Genomic DNA, 18198 nt, shown 5'->3' with positions numbered 1-18198 from the left:
GTTGACTTCGTTGAAATGTTGCTAATCCATATTTAACATACTTATTATATAATATTACAAATGCGAAAGTGTGTATGTCTATCTGCTACTTCTTCACGCCTAAACCACCGAACCGATTTTGCTGAAATTTGGTATGAAGATACTTTGAGTCCCGGGAAAGGATATAGAATACTTTTCATCCCGGAGAAATGTACGGTTCCCGTACGATAAGCGAATGGCCCATCGGAGTTGCGGATGTCATCTAGTTAATATAACATCGATATTTTTTTTTGTCGATATCGATACATTTTTGTACATCTCTATAACTGCGCTTATTAAGCCGTCACTATACGCGTAAACTAAACTGCTTCTGAGCGTCTTCACCTTGTATTAAGCGTAATATTTTATCGCTAGGGAGGGGAAAAGCTTTTATCGATGTTGTTAAATATTTGGCTCTATTTTTTTAAAGTTTTTTAAGTGGCATTTAAAATCATGAATCGCGCAGTAACCGTGCATTTTCCGGAGAAAACTATACAATGTTCCTTCCCGGGTGGAGACACGGAATCGGGATACTACTGTATGGAAATACAGAATTTTTAAATCCGTTCACAGGTTTATGCGTGACAAACAGGCAGAATATAGACATACAGAAATCCATTTATAATATCAGTAAGAATTTGGTTTATTTATTTTATATCTAGTAAGTTTGAGTCATTATATATCTATATCTTATATATAAAAATGGATTTTTAAATGTGTTAGTCGCGCTAAAACTCGAAAACGGCTGAACGGATTGGGCTGATTTTGGTCTTAAAATATTCGTAGAAGTCCAGGGAAGGTTTTAAAGTGACACGAAGTTCACCGGGACAGCTAGTCTTATATATAAAAATGGATTTTTAAATGTGTTAGTCGCGCTTAAACTCGAAAACGGCTGAACGGATTGAAATTTTAGTCTTAAAATATTCGTAGAAGTCCAGGGAAGGTTTTAAAGTGACACGAAGTTCACCGGGACAGCTAGTCTTATATATAAAAATGGATTTTCAAATGTGTTAGTCGCGCTAAAACTCGAAAACGGCTGAACTGATTGGGCTGATTTTAGTCTTAAAATAATCCTTGAAGTCCAGGGAAGGTTTTTAAGTGACACGAAGTTCACCGGGACAGCTAGTTTACTATATAAATTATTTCGGCAATAAAAATAAAAATATTAATAGTTTAAATAAACTAAAAAAAACTCGCTTTTAAACAAATTATTGCATTGTCATTGGCTCTTAATATGTATGCAAAGTTTCGAATTAATTAGAATACTGTGGATATGTAAAAATCGTGCTTAAAGATTCCGTTACATACATACAGCCCAAGCTTATAAAAGCGACACGTGGGAGAGCCATGCTTTGGCACGAATGGGCCGGCTCGACCGGAGAAATACCAAACGCCGGTTATCACAGAAAACCGGCGTGAAATAACGCTTGCGCTGTGTTTCGCCGAGTGAGTGAGTTTACCGGAGGCCCAATCCCCTACCCTATTCCCTTCCCTACCCTCCCCTATTCCCTTTCCTTCCCTACCCTCCCCTATTACCCTATTCCCTCTTAAAAGGCCGGCAACGCACCTGCAGCTTTTCTGATGCTGCGAGTGTCCATGGGCGACGGAAGTTGCTTTCCATCAGGTGACCCGTTTGCTTTCATAAAAAAAAGCGTGTTACAACACAAATTGGATACGAAATCTAACTAAAAATGAGACTCTCACCAACCTGATCTTAATCAAATCTTTAATAAAAATCTCTAAATCCAATCTTGTTTTTTTAATCAAGAAACAACAAAGACAAATGAAATGTCCTATGAAATAAAGTCGTCTCCAGTTACTTTACAATTTGTTTTTACAACCGGACAAAGTTTTTTGATAGATAAAAACAAAATTAAAAACAAGAATTTGTTAGGAAAACATTAAAAATACTTTATAACTAGATTGGACGACGTCCGCAACCCCGTTGCGCCAAAATTCGTTTATCGTTCAGAATCGTACATTTTTCGGGGATAAAATGTGTCCTATGCCCTCGGAATATTAATACCCCCACACCGGTTTCGGTGACGGTGGCCGGTTTCATTTAAACCAGATAAGCTACGCAGGAGTAATTTTATAGTGCCCAGTTGTGTGCGCAGTACACAAGATCACTCTCTATTCCCTTACTCTCATAACCCAGTGGGACGGAAGACCGACACGACCGGCGAGAGATCAGGCGCAGGACCGACTTTTTACATGCCCATCCGACGCATGGATCATCTTACTTGTCAGACAATCAGGTGATCAGCCTGCATTGTCCTAACCAAATTTGGAAATAACATGTTTCCAACGCGGGAATCGAACCCGGTCGTGGGTTCGAGTCAAGAGCCACGCTCTAATATACCTAGCGGAATAGAGCAACAATCTCGAGCTGTCAAACGGAACCGAAATTGGTTTACATCCGTATGTAATTTTTTTTAAGTATACACCTACACAAGCATGATTAAGAACATGAATTCTATGAGATTAAATTGTCAACGTGCGGCACGTGCCGACTGGACGTCAAAAAAATAGTTCTGCTGTCATGTGTCACACGTCTCTTTTTACCACGCAGTGTTACTGATAGTGACATCTCTCTTGCTCAGGCCTTTGTTTCTCTATTCCGCTAGGTATATTAACTTTATGGTCTGTCTTCACGGCGAAAACGCTGAACCGGTTTTGTTGATTTAGTATGAAATATTGAGTCCTGAGAAAGGACATAGGATATTTTTATCCCGAAAAAATGTACGGTTCCGCGCCATAAACGAATTTTGACGTAACGGAGTTGCAGGCGTCATCAGTAGGCAATAATACATACTATAGCAATTTCTTCACTAGCAAACCATTCAATTTAACCTACCGTACATAAATTGTTATTATTATTGGTGCTACGATTTCTCGTAGAGCCTCTACGAGCGCCGTAGCAATATCGTAGACAGCTACGAAATATATTCCTCCTCTTTGTTGACGCTATAGAGGCTATTATGTATTGCGCACATACTTCGGCACGAAATTTAAGGTGCTATGCAATAATATAATAATATCTATGAACGCTTCACACCACGTCAGTCTGGCCCCGTGGTAAGTACCTGAAGGACTTGTGTTACAGGTACCAGACAACGGAAATATATTTAATACTTTTATACTATACATATATTTAAGATTTTTATTATATGATACACATTTAATACACATCCATGACCCAGGAACTTTGAAAACTTTTTGTTCCGTCGGCGGGATTCGAACCCGCGACCCCCGGCTTGAGCTACCAACACGCCCACCGATTGAGCCACAGAGGTCGTCAAGTCTGTATTCATTGTAATAGTGCCCCGTTGCTCGGAACGGCGATTTAGTCAGGATCAATAATCTACACTTATATAGAGGTGAAGATTGTTTTTTGTTTGTAGGATGTAATCTCTGAAACTACTGGTCCGATTTCAAAAATTTTAACACCGATAGAAAGCCGGTGTGTTCTTGAGTGACATAGGATATATTTCATGTATTATAATTAATGCCACTCAGAATTCCACGCGGACGAAGCCACAGGCAAAAGCTAAAAAACTTGAGAAGTGTCAAGGGACACCCGAATGGAACGAAGTTAGTTCTTATGTTCAAAAAACCTGTATACATATATACACTTAAGAAATTATAAAAAAAACGCCATCTATTGACGCCCAGGAATACTAATAACGCGTCGCTGTTTATTCTCAAAAACGCCATCTAGCTGACGCACATAAATACCATCAACGCCCCTATCATGCAGGTACTAATATAAAAATATGAAGGTCAAATATCGTTTTGTCTAGCCTCCTTTACGCCGAACGCGCGATTATGAACTTCGTTCCAATAATAAAAAGTACTCACTGTAAGTATGGAAGTCGAACAGCTGCACCGTGTTGCAGTCCTCGCCGACCTGCAGGTAGGTGATCTCGCAGCGATACACGCCCTCATCATCAGCCTCCACGTTGGAGATCACCAGCTCCGCGTACGTCAGGTTGCTGCCGTGCAGCAGGCTTATCCTGGAAGAGAAGTGGGTATTGGTTATGATGCCTTTTTTTTTACGAAATAAAGGGGCAAACGCGCAAACGGGTCACCTGATGGAAAGCAACTTCCGTCGCCCATGGACACTCGCAGCATCAGAAGAGCTGCAGGTGCGTTGCCGGTCTTTTAAGAGGGAATAGGGTAATAGGGGAGGGTAGGAATGGGACGGGAAGGGAATAGGGTAGGGGATTGGGCCTCCGGTAAACTCACTCGGTAAAACACAACGCAAGCGCTGTTTCACGCCGGTTTTCTGTGAGAACGTGGTATTTCTCCGGTCGAGCCGGCCCATTCGTGCCGAAGCATGGCTCTCCCACGTATAAAACGTTAGTCCATTTTGGTGGGTATGGCTAAGGAACTGGAAATCCTGGTTTTATGTTACCCTGGTGGTAGTGAAGCGCTACATTTTTTAAAACTTAGAAATTCGCTGACTTTATGCGGTCTTGGTATAATATAGTCAATTGGGTCATTTTTATACTGAGGGTGCTTCTGGTTTTATGGCGATTGGCGCCCTGGTACTAGGCACTCGTGTTATGAAATAGCTTTGTCCTCATTGTGCCTTTTTCTGTTCATCAAGGGCATGCCTTATAGCGCTGTCAACAGCGAACGTGAGGCATCATGGCGTGCCCGTGACGCGCGTTGTAATCGTAGCGTGCGCTATGACACTTTTCTTTCAAGGCGGGTTGATTTTGACGTGCGTCACTGGCATGCCACACTTTCGCTATTGACTGCGCTAAAACGCATGCCCTTGTTGAACAAAAAAAAGGCACAATGTGGACAAAGCTATATCATAGTGCACTTTTATAATTTTGGACGTGGCGGTAATATCGTGGGCGTCCACGGTAAAACTATAACATAGGGAAGTAAAATGTATGGAAATATATGAAGACGCTTTTAAACCGTCGACGATAACTTTTTAACGTGCACGTTAGAGGACATCACGACGTCTACACTGAACCGCACAAAACGTCCGCGGTGCGTAAAATCAAAAGGGCATTTTTTTATGAAATAAGGGGGCAAACGAGCAAACGGGTCACCTGATGGAAAGCAACTTCCGTCGCCCATGGACACTCGCAGCATCAGAAGAGCTGCAGGTGCGTTGCCGGCCTTTTAAGAGGGAATAGGGTAATAGGGAAGGGTAGGGATGGGAAGGGAAGGGAACAGTGGAGGGTAGGGAAGGGAATAGGGTAGAGGATTGGGCCTCCGGTAAACTCACTCACTCGGCGAAACACTGCGAGCAAGCAAACGCTGTTTCACGCCGGTTTTCTGTGAGAACGTGGTATCTCTCCGGTCGAGCCGGCCCATTCGTGTCGAAGCATGGCTCTCCCACGCATTTAACGTACCTAACGTTTTACTGTGGAAGTCGGCGTCCACGATAACGTGACGTCCGGATTTATAAAAGCGCACATTACCGGTGTTTTCTTGCCGAGAGGTTCGGAAAGTGACGTTACGTTAGAATGTTAACTGACCCTTCTGGAACTACCATATCAATATCCTAGTATTCATGTAACCCTAGTAAACTAACAATAACTGGCGTTCATTAAAAACGAAACCACTTTAGCCAAGTGGCTCTCACTGTCCCCATCTGGGTACAGTCGCAGTGGCGTAGCTACTGAGTGGCAAAGTAGGCCCCTTCAATTTTTGATTCACAATATTTAAGGTGGAGCTGTTCTGCAGCTGTGAATATGGAATATCACTCAAGGGTCAGAGCACCAATAGCTATACAGAAAATAATCCGACCAGAATGTTGCACACGTCATATCAGAATATTGACAGAAACGTTGTCAAACGTCGAACAAAACTTTTTGTTTACTGTCCGTGCTGGTGGTGCCCTCTAGCGTGAAAACATTGCAGTAATATTGTGTCCTATATCATGTAAAGGTAGATTTCAGATAGTAATTATATTTTAAATCGCAAAAGTAAATAGGCACAATTGATCCGAGGGCTATCGTACACATGAAAAGAGCTCGAACCTTTTTGTATGGAGCGTGGCATACCTAAAGTTATTTTCGTGTACACCTATGAAACTTATTTCAGATATTTCAGATTTTATAACTAAAATGTTATTTATTTTACATTTTCAAACTGAAATAACTCAGAAAGTATATCATTTACGACATTTTGTCAAAGAGTATTTATTGTTTGTAAACATCTTCTCTATCGATTGGCATATGTTACATAGGTATACACTAAAATACGAAATGTTTATGTACTTGCAAGTTTAGGTATGCCAATAATGCCGTTGTTCTTTGTGTCTTAATTAACACCGATTGGGACTTGGGACCCTTATTCATTTTTCGCCTTTGGGTCCTCAGTTACCTAGCTACGCCACTGCATAGTCGTTATATCCCGATAGTATATGGGGATACTTTTTCAAAACCCCTCATTGATATAGGATAGCATTCACAATTTTTAATTGCTTATCGAAATGTCTGTCTGTCTGTCTGTATAATATGTAAAACCTCTCCACGCTATAATTGATCAATCGGTTTTTATGTTATTTGACTAAACTCACTAACCTCACGAACTACAGGACCGATTTTAATATAATTTAGCACAGATATAGAGTAGACTACGGGAGAGGACGTAGGATTCTTTTTAAGGAAAATGTACGGTTCCTGACGAATTCCTTATAATTTATTTTTAACGGGCTTTGGCCCACCACACATTCCCACCTGCACTGTATCTCCTGTGTCGCCAGGATCGACAGCGGTATCCAACCACGCAAACCCTTTGATACGATCTCAGGGAGCCCGAGGGACATGCTAAAGCTGTCTTGGGACCCGCAACGAAATTAATCAGAAGAAGATAGGAGGAGTAGGAAGTATACAGTTTTCCCTCCCCATAAAAAGCGGGAGACAGCACAAAGTTGCAATGACCGAAAGTCAAAGAACTAAAGGGAAAGTACCACGGGAATTCCTTATACGAGTATACGCAGGCAGAGTAGTCTAATATATAAAAATAAGTCGGGTTTTCCTTCCTGACGCTATAACTCCAGAACGCACGAACCGATTTCCATGGTTTTGCATTCGTTGGAAAGGTCTCGGGCTCCGTGGGGTCTATAGATTTTTTTTTTATAAAAAACTTCAAGAGAAAAGTAGGAAAACAGGGAAAATCATTTTATGGAAAAACAATGTTTGCCGGGACAGCCAGTACTTTTGTTTTTTTTTGTACCTTGTATCTGTGTAATATGTGTATTTAAGTGTTGTGTGATGTGAATGTTTGTTGAATAAATGTTATTATTATTGGTTTTTTAATCTTTTAGATTCTCTTTTACGGGTTTTCTGCTAAAGTTGCGAGCTTGTGGCCAAGCAATTAATTAAATGACAAAAATTTCCTAACAATTCTACAAGTATTTAGAATAACTGCTTTCTGCAAGCTTATGTGCGTGAGTGGGTGAATGTCGAGTGTTTTGAGGCTAGTGTGAAGTGTTTTGGGAATAATGCCGGTGCTGGATATGATGATGGGTATGGTTTTAACTGTGGTCACTATCCAAGTCAAGTCTACATATTTAGTCATTTTGTTCGTATGTGTGGAGGGAAGGTAAGGTAAGGAAGGTTAGGTATAGCGATGTCTATAAGGTAAACTGTTCTGTTTCGTTCGTCGTGGAGAGTTATGTCAGGTCGGTTGTGGTGTATGGTCTTGTCAGTCAATATTGTTCGGTCCCAGTATAGTTTAAAGTCAGGTAAGTCAAGTATGATTTGAGGTGTGTATTTGTAGTATGAGATTTTGTCTGTGATGAGCTTGTATTTGTGTGCGAGTGTCTGGTGTATGATAGCTGCTACCTGGTCGTGTCTGTGTTTGTAGTCTGTTTGTGTGATGGACGAACAAGCGCCCATGATGTCTTGGATTGTTTCGGGCTGTTTATTATTATTATTACTTAATAATAATATTTTGTTAATCATAAATCTGCAATACCTCGCGGCACGCAAGTGCAATATCTTGAAAAACCTCGAGTCACTTCTAAAGTTTTAAAATTGTTTCATAAACAATGTCAAAGTTTCATCAATAAAGTATCAGCTTTATAGGTATCGTGTTCAAAGACGATTCTAGGAAGAGTGTTTTAATTTCTACAATAAATTGTAACTTTGCGAGGAGGAATTTTAGCACGCTTTATTTTAAAAACAAGAGGTTTTTTACTCGCATTTTCTAACTCCTGCTAGCTTATAAGTTCCTAGTATTATCGACTAAGCAACAACTAAACCTTTAAACGCTACTTTGAGTTTCTAGATCCTTTAGCTTGAATTTTCTAACTCCAGCTTGATTATAAATTCCTAGTATAAAATACTAACCAACACCTAACACCACTTAAGTTAAAATGTACATTTTCTCCTGTAGCCCTAGCACGGCTATCAGTAGAAATGCGAAAGTATAGACAAACTGTGAATATAAACTTAAGGTGCCGTTCCGATCTTTACCGCGGACAATCGCGACCGACAAAAATTCAATTAAAATGCCACTTTATGACAGACTATAGTATAATGTCATAGAGTAGGATATTATTTTAATTTTTGGGACTATAGTCTGTCATAAAGTGGCATTTTAATTGAATTTTTGGGAACGAAAAAAGATCGGAACGCTACCTTAAGTTTATCTCCACTGTTTGTCCATACTTTCGCATTTCTACTGATGGCCGTGCTAGGGCTACTGCTTGATTATAAATTCTTAGTATTTAATACTAACCAACACCTAACTACACCACTTAAGTTTTTATTTACATTTTCTAACTCCTGCTCGATATGACACTATTTAGTATTTTCACGCTAGAGGGTAGCACGAGAACAGACAGTAAACAAAAAGTTTTGTTCGACGATTGACAACGTTTCTGTCAATATTCAGATATAACGTGTGCAACATGTCGGATTGAAGTAAATTTGTTTGCTTACATATTTTTCTAGCAGCGTCCTCTGCTCCGACCATTTTTTTTTTGGGTCGGGAAATGCCATTATGCATCCATGCTGGGGAGGACAACCTATGTGGGACTCGCTGCAACCGATGGATGGTAGTGGCCGCAGCTCTACCCACTAAAACCCGACCGTGTTCCTTTCTGCGCCGCTACTGACAGATCCACGGGAAATGTGGGGCCACGGCAGTTCTACCAGTGGGCGTCTGCCTGGTCGTCGGCAGACACGTCTGTGTGGGGGCGTTTAATTGCCCCCCAGGCCGAACAGAGACCCTACTAGGACTTGTCTAGGCCATTCCTCTGCGTTTACGACGCGATGCACTTGGAACACATAGCGCATCGCGACCCGCTCGGGCCTATGCGTTAATATCTACTGTTAATATCGGATCAGTGGTTTAGCCGCTACGGGGGCACATAAATAGATAGACTGTGAAAATCATTATACCTTCGGCTCCGCTGGAGTCGGTTAAAAATAAGCACTTAGCCTTAGCCATCTTTAAAACTTTCTTATAGTGGAATAGAAGCAAGTAAAGTTTTACATATTTTCAGAACTCTTAAAAAACCCTTTTAAGTTGAAAGCGAAGTTTTCGTATGACAATGTAGCGAAGTTTATTTCCATATTTTCCTGTTTTTTATATCTAGGCGGAATACTTTTAGATCGATTTGTAAAACTCCAAGGACCAGCATAAAAAATACATCTACTAATAACTAATAACTTGTAATGACGTGTGACCGTCTAGCCATGTACGTCAATGTAAATGTTGAATTAGTTTATCACGCGGTAACCGTACATTTTTTCGGGATAAAAGTATCCTATGTCCTTTATCGGGACTCTGTATCCAACATTATGTCCAAATTATGACGAATAAGCAGTGTTATAAACTCTTGGGCTGTTTCATTTCATTTTAACGCAAATAGTTGGGATGGCAATGATCTCAAAACTAAACAATTTACAACCAACACATCATAAGCTTGCGAGAGATGAAATTATAATCGTTTTACTATAATAATTAATAGCGATGTAATACCTACAATGTTATGTTAGCCTGGTAAATTGTAAGGGATTGTTGCTATAGGCCCTTTCGCTTGGAGGCAAATCAAATAAGATTTGGACCAGTGTTATTAAAATATTATTTTTCAAAATAATCCGTACTAATAAAATGTTTATCTGTCTGTCTGTTACTTCTTCATGCTCAAACCGCCGCACCGATGTTACTAAAATTTGCTATGGAGATATTTTGAGTCCGGGCTGATCACAAAAAGTGTACGGTTCCCGGGCAGTAATCATCATTATATTTACCACTAGCTGTTGCCCGCGACTTCGTCCGCGTGGACTTCAGTTTATAGCGCGCGATGTCAACAAAATTGGTGTCAAAAGCTTTTATAAAAAAACCCTGGTACCCCTTTAAATCAATACAGCTGTGCAGTGTGCAAACAATAAGTACTTCATTTTTGTATGTTAAACTTTATATATTATGCCAAATTTTAAAGCTTATTTAGCCCCCCAATTACACAACTTTACCCATAAACTATTTATCATTGATAGGTTTAGCCCCAATTTCACCAACGTCTGTTAGTGTTAACAGCTTGTTAAAATATCCTGTCTTCTCTTTCATTCATATGAAAAACGAAACAGCTAACGTGATACTAATTCGAGCATTAACTTTAACAGTCGTTGGTGAAATTTGGTCTTAAGGTTACGTCACTGCCTGCACAGATAAAGTACTGAGTTATTTAATACCGTAGAATAGATATAACAATCGAAAAAAATCGAGACTTAAATGTAAGATGATACCACCTCTTATAGAAAGACTTTTGAGCAAGCGTCAGCGCCATGTAGAAGACGCACGGCGCCATATGAACGCCATTATGAATTTTTTGAACAAATTTACGACCCTTACAACCCTTTTTTCCAGTAAAAAAGTAGCCTGTGTCCTTTCTCAGGCTTTAGACTATCAGTATACAAAATTTCATTACAATCGGTTCGGTAGTTTTGGCGTTTGGCGTGAAAGCGAGACTGACAGACAGACAGACAGACAGAGATACTTTCGCATTCATAATATTAGTACAGATTATGTGCACACTGCACAGCTGTTTTTGGGTATTTTGATTAATTAAGGGCCGCGCTACACCGGAATGGCAGCGGCGAGGCGAGCACTTTCAGCGCTGCCATTCCGGTGTAGCGCGCTGCGCGGCCCTAAGAGGGGTACCACTTACCAGGGTTTTAAAAAGTTTTTAAATTTGACACAAATTTTGTTGACACCGCGCACTATAAACTAAAGTCCACGCGGACGAAGTCGCGGGCAACAGCTAGTTATGAATAAAAACAATAATATATAATAAAGTAGGTATGATTAGTTCTGTTATAATAATGAAGTAAAAAATAAAGCGCCATCTGTTTTCATATATTAGAATTAAAATGTAAAAATATTTTCTGGATGGAATATAGGCCAACACAACACACTCGAACTCCTTAGAAATGCAGTAGGAGTTCTATAAGATCAGATAGATTGATTATTATTATAGCAAGTGATAATATTATTAAACATAATATTCTAACGTATTAAAAACTATAAACAAAAACATAATAACTAATAAGTATGATTAGTTCTATGTTACAACGAAGTAAAAAAAAGCGCCATCTGTTGAATCGTATTAGAACTAAAATGTTCATTGCATCGCGTCGATATATTTCTGGATTTTTTATAATATTATACATAAAATATATTTAAGATTTTTGAAATATTATTTTAATACACATCCAAGACCCAGGAACATTGAAAACTTTTTGTTCCGCCTGCGGGACTCGAACCCAGGACCCCCGGGATGAGCGCTGGCCACGCGCAATGCGAAGTAATTTTCATCGATATTTTCATGGAAATAAGATATTTTCCCACATCAAAATGTAGCCTATGTCCTTTCTCAGACTCTAGAATAACTGTGTACAAAATTTCATTGCAATCGGTTCAGTAGTTTTGGCGTGAAAGCGAGACAGACAGACAGACAGACAGACAGACAGACAGACAGACAGAGATACTTTCGCATTTATAATATTAGTATAGATTTTAAACGAAATTCATGACAAAATCACGTTTAACTAACAGCTCACACACCAGTAAACAAAACTCATATATCCTAAACCAAACGTAATTTATCGTTTTGTCTGTTTGTCCAATAATGGCTGCGAAATGAGCTAAACTCCCGATATATTACAATTGAACATGGACATTGTAAACGATAGATATATCTATCTATCCAATAAAATCTGTTTTTTTTTATTAAATAAGAGGACAAACGAGCAAACGGGTCACCTGATGGAAAGCAACTTCCGTCGCCCATGGACACTCGCAGCATCAGAAGAGCTGCAGGTGCGTTGCCGGCCTTTTAAGAGGGAATAGGGTAATAGGGGAGGGTAGGGATGGGAAGGGAATAGGGGAGGATAGGGAAGGGAATAAGGTAGGGGATTGGGCCTACGGTAATTTCACTCACTCGGCGAAACGCAGCGCTGACGCTGTTTCACGCCGGTTTTCTGTGAGAGCGTGGTATTTCTCCGGTCGAGCCGGCCCATTCGTGCCGTAGCATGGCTCTCCCACGTATGAATATATTACACTATTGGTCTGGCTTTTACCTTTTCAATCCCAAACAGCTGACAAGATTTTGCTAAAATTTCGTATCAAGATACTTTGAGTCCCTAAAGAGGACATAGGATACTTTTTATTCCGGAAAAATGTACGGTTCCCGCGCGATAAACGAATTGTGAGGCAAAGGAGTTGCGGGCGTCATCTGGTTACTTCTTAAACAACCCTTTGGCTTCCAGTAAACTTTCTGAGTAATTTCATATTAGAACGTGACAATACGATGCGATGTTAGAAGTTTAAGGAGGAAAGCAAGCGCGCAGCTTTCAAATGTGACAAGATACATGTACCATCGAGGGAATTGATTCCCAGGCAGTTGACGGACCTACGTCATGTGGTCGGCTTATGTCAATTCAATGTTCGTTGCATAAATATACCTAGCGGAATAGAGCAACAATCTCGAGCTGTCAAACGAAACCGAAATTGGTTTCATCTGTGTGTAAAAATATGTGTACGTATACACTTACACAAGCATGATTGAACGCGATTTCTATGAGATTAAATTGTCAACGTGCGGCACGTGCCGACTGGACGTCAAAAAAAGAGTGCTGCTGTCATGTATCACACGTCTCTTTTTACCACGCAGTGTTACTGATAGTGACATCTCTCTTGCTCAGGCCTTTGTTTCTCTATTCCGCTAGGTATATTAACTTTATGGTTAGTTGTGAACGGTTAATGGCCGTGCCCAATATTTGATCTATCTCTGGTTTAGCCCTACTAGAGATAGGAATAGCTCACATTAGACATGTCAATTGTGAGCTATTCCTATCTCTAGTAGGGCAAATTACTTGTCCGCCATCTGCATAGGAATCAACTTCTCTGATACATACGTACAAAGGAGATATGTAGAACTCTATTTCTCGCTTTGTATCGGCCCATTCATGCAAAAGTCTCTATAAACTAACGTAGACCACATCTAGTGTTACATTCTCTATATAGACATACAGTATGTATGTATGTGTATTCATTCATCGTATCATGTATCATATTGATTTGGCAATTTAGTGTTCGATCGTTAAAACTAATTGCACCGATTTTAATGTAAATGATACCGGCCGCCTGTCACACCGATACGTGCGAGTTAGAATACTAATTTTATAAATTGCCAATGAATAAGTAAAAAGCCGGCAACGCACCTGCAACTCTTCTAATGTTGCGAGTATCCATGGGACACGGTAGTTGCTTTCCATCAGGCGAACCGTTTGCCCGTTTGTCTCCTGATTTTATTTAAAATTATGTCTGTCTGATACCTACCTCTTTCTGTGTATTATTTATTTTTAAATAATATATTTAACAGATTAAATAACACCCGCAACTCCGATGCGCCAAAATTCGTTTGTCGCGTGGGAACCGTGCGTTTTTCCGGGATAAACACTATCCTATATATATCTCCCGGGACACAAGGAATTACCACAACACATTTTAATAAAATCTATTGAGCGGTTTGGGTGTGAAGAAGTAACAGCATGGGCGTACCCAGGTTCTGGGCCAGGGGGGGGGCAAATCAGATCTTTTATAAGCTAGGTATTTATAAAGAATAAAAAATTAATAATTTTATTTGTAAAAATATTGTATTGCAAACAAATGGCAAGAATTCGGTTTCTTAATTTTTAATTTTTATAAAAAAAAAGTACTAGATAATATACTTAGTAGAGACGTCAACATGATCCAGTGGGGGGGCAGCTGCCCCCCCCCCCCCCCCCCCCCTGCCCCCACCCTCGGTACGCCCATGAGTAACAGACAGACAGAGTACACTTTTGCATTACTAATATAAGTAAATATAGAAGTATAGATATCCATACTAACATTACAAATTCAAAAGCTTGTTGGTCTGTTTCCCGAACTTGACTGCTAAACCATTTTAGATAAAATTTGGTGTGGAGGTACCCGGGGGTTTCAGGAAAGGACATACATTTGTATTTTGGCCCTAAAAATCTGTTTTTTTTTTTGTGAAATAAGGGGGCAAACGAGCAAACGGGCCACCTGATGGAAAGCAACTTCCGCCGCCCGTAGACACTCGCAGCATCAGAAGAGCTACAGGTGCGTTGCCGGCCTTTTAAGAGGGAATAGGGTAATACAGAAGGGTAGGGATGAGAAGGGAAGGGAATAGGGTAGGGGATTGGGCCTCCGGTAAACTCACTCACTCGGTGAAACACAGCGCAAGCGCTGTTTCACGCCGGTTTTCTGTGAAAACGTGGTATTTCTCCGGTCGAGCCGGCCCATTCGTGCCGAAGCATGGCTCTCCCACGTATAAAACGTTAGTACATTTTGGTGGGTATGGCTAAGGAACTGGAAATCCTGGTTTTATGTTACCCTGGTGGTAGTGAAGCGCTACATTTTTTAAAACTTAGAAATTCGCTGACTTTATGCGGTCTTGGTATAATATAGTCAATTGGGTCATTTATACTGAGGGTGCTTCTGGTTTTATGGCGATTGGCGCCCTGGTACTAGGCACTCGTGTTATGAATAGCTTTGTCCACACTGTGCCTTTTTCTGTTCATTAAGGGCATGCCTTATAGCGCTGTCAACAGTGAGGCATGCCCGTAACGCGCGTTGTAATCGTAGCGCGCGCTATGACACTTTTCTTTCAACGCAGGTTGATTTTGACGTGCGTCACGGGCATGCCACACCTTCGCTATTGACTGCGCTAAAACGCATTCCCTTGTTGAACAAAAAAAAGGCACAATGTGGACAAAGCTAATGCGTCATAGTGCACTTTTATAATTTTGGACGTGGCGGTAATATCGTGGGCGACCACGGTAAAACTATAACATAGGGAAGTAAAATGTATGGAAATATATGAAGACGCTTTTAAACCGTCGACGATAACTTAGCACAAGCGCTGTTTCAAGTTTTTTGTGAGGACGTGGTATTTCTCCGGTCGAGCCGGCCCATTTGTGCCGAAGCATGGCTCTCCCACGTCCAAATCATATGGTTCCCAATATCAAATCGCGATAAGCCAATTTCTAAATATTATAAACCAAGTTCTATTTCCTCTATCTAAATTGATAAAAATACTGTCAGAGTAAAAAAGCTTTAACAAAGTTACTTGTCACTCCATCTAGCACTAAACAATTCAAAGCATCTATTTTTATTATTAGCTTTTATATTGACAGACAGACAGACGAATACATTGATTTAGCTATTTCTGTTCCGTCAGAATCAATTTATCAACTTTTATCTTTAGATAAAATTACACTGGAAGAATATCTTTTGTGAAAAATCTTATAAGACAGTTCTTATATTAGATGACGCAAGTAGCTCCGTGGCGCCAAAACTCGTTTATCGCGCGGGAACCGTACATTTTTCCGGAATAAAAAGTATCCTATGTCCTTTCCCGGGGCTCAAAGTATCTCCATGACAAATTTCAGCAAAATCGGTTCAGCGGTTTTGGCGTAAAGAGGTAACAAACAGACACACTTTCGCATTTATAATAGTATGGATGAAAATATTACCAGGAGATCATAACCATAAAATAGTAACCATAAACAAAACATGAATATTTACAGCCACATTAAAACATTTTATATCTCGCGTATGGGTATGAAATTTTTTTTAATATCTTATAGAGCTTATGTTTGTTTAAAGACGACCGCTCTGGCTCAGTGGGTGGGCTGTCGGTACTCGGTAGCTCAAGCCGGGGGTCGCGGGTTCGAATCCCGCCGACGGAACAAAAAGTTTTCAAAGTTCCTGGGTCATGGATGTGTATTAAATATGTGTATTATATATAATAAAAATCTTAAATATATGTATAGTATAAAAAGTATTAAATATATTTCCGTTGTCTGGTACCCGTAACACAAGTCCTTCAGGTACTTAGCACGGGGCCAGACTGACGTGGCGTGATTTGTGAAGCGTCCATAGATATTATTATTATTATTATTAAATAAAAGCCGCTATGATATTAATATATGTTTTGTTTTTAACCGAATAAAAAATAGGATATTAATTCAATCCGTATGAATGTAATATTTCCAGAACTGCCCAGTTCTCGTATGTTAATCTATGTCAGCCTCGAAGACATGTGCTAAAATTCTAAAGTGTCTCTATGTACGTATCTATGTAATATGTTTATAGGCATAATATTATGTTCTATTTGAGTAATTATATTTTTTACCTTCACTTTGGACATACTTTTCGTGATACTTTTTTTTCATTTTAAAAGCTGTTTTTAGTATTTTTTGTTACAGCGGCAACCAAAAAATATAATTTATGAAAATTCCAACTTTCAAGCTGTCGCGGTTCTTGAGATCATAAAGTGCCTTTTTTTGTTTATGTCGGTGACGTGGTATAAGTAACAAAAATTATATTACGCAACGGTGTAAGAACATCCACTATTAAAAGCGCAGGTGTTGGTCACCTAATGTCCAGTACGGGGTGAAAACCGTTCATATAGCCTTTGTGCTACGATAATGAGCCTTATAGCTTTGGAATAGAGGTGATGTCAGAGGAAAATTAATGCTGAACATTATTTTTAGGCGTAGGGTATTAAAAAACTTAAAAAATGTGGTAACCTCAATAAAATGATACACATAATGTAACGAAGCCAAGTGATAGTACTTTAGGATGTGTATGTGTCCTTGTATAGAGTTCGCTGGGAAAGTAGCAGCGTTGAAAGAGTTTATTTTTATATCATGTATACGTGGGAGAGCCATGCTTCGGCACAAATGGGCCGGCTCGACCGGAGAAATACCACGTTCTCACAGAAAACCGGCGTGAAACAGCGTTTGCGCTGTGTTTCGCCGAGTGAGTGAGTTTACCGGAGGCCCAATCCCCTACCCTATTCCCTCTTTAAAGGCCGGCAACGCACTTGCAGCTCTTCTGATGCTGCGAGTGTCCATGGGCGACGGAAGTTGCTTTCCATCAGGTGACCCGTTTGCTCGTTTGCCCCCTTATTTCATAAAAAAAAAAAATTATGACTAGCATATTTGTTATGAAATATGGTAGTCAAAAGTAAGAATATCAGTGCTGCTACTTTCACAATGAAGTCTTTACAACACATACCCATTTTATTATCACTTTGTTTTCATTTAATATAGGTATTATGTTTTAATTACATTGTTTTCAAATCCACATTGTTACTAATATTATAAATGCGAAAGTGTGTCTGTTTGTCTGTTAACTCTTTACGCCCAAGCCACTGAACCGATTTTTCTGAAATTTGGTATGAGATGCTTTGAATCCTGGAAAAATGTACGGTTTCCGCGCGCCAAAATAATTTTGGCGCAACGGGGTTGCGAGGGTCACCTAGTATTAAAAAAATAATTAATACAGATCAAGTATTCAAGCTATTTCAGCTGTTTTTAAGCTGGACCACTTGTCACAGGACCAGTGTTTAAGCTCGTAGTCAGCTCGATAATTCGGTAGCCACAATATGCTTCAGAGTGGAGTAGATTATCCAGTGCGGCCACGGGATTAGCGATTTGAGTACGCTTAGCTGACGCGGGTTTCGCGGAGAGCGGCTAATGTGAGGCCATGGGGCGGCCACTTGCGATCAATCGTTTCGATCTATTGTCTGGTTTATAGAAAGCTACTATAAGAAACATCCACCAAAATTCATGGCATATTTAAAACAAATACCACTTTTGAGCATTATAAGATTAATTA

General features: G+C 39.9%; 1 protein-coding gene across 2 annotated transcripts in view; it reads right to left on the bottom strand.

The window, feature by feature from the left end:
• LOC121738194 overlaps positions 1-18198 on the bottom strand; it is a 444621-nt gene that overhangs the window by 143148 nt on the left and 283275 nt on the right. For both annotated transcript variants that reach the window (XM_042130106.1, XM_042130105.1), the window contains exon 4: positions 3880-4034. In XM_042130106.1, the coding sequence (XP_041986040.1) occupies positions 3880-4034 (155 nt within the window). The remainder of the gene's footprint in view (positions 1-3879; positions 4035-18198) is intronic.

This window comes from Aricia agestis, chromosome 22 (genome assembly GCF_905147365.1).
Source record: "Aricia agestis chromosome 22, ilAriAges1.1, whole genome shotgun sequence".
NCBI classification, from domain to species: Eukaryota; Metazoa; Arthropoda; class Insecta; order Lepidoptera; family Lycaenidae; genus Aricia; species Aricia agestis.
Note: the sequence above shows the minus strand (reverse complement) of the source record. Positions and strands in the feature narration are given on the sequence as shown.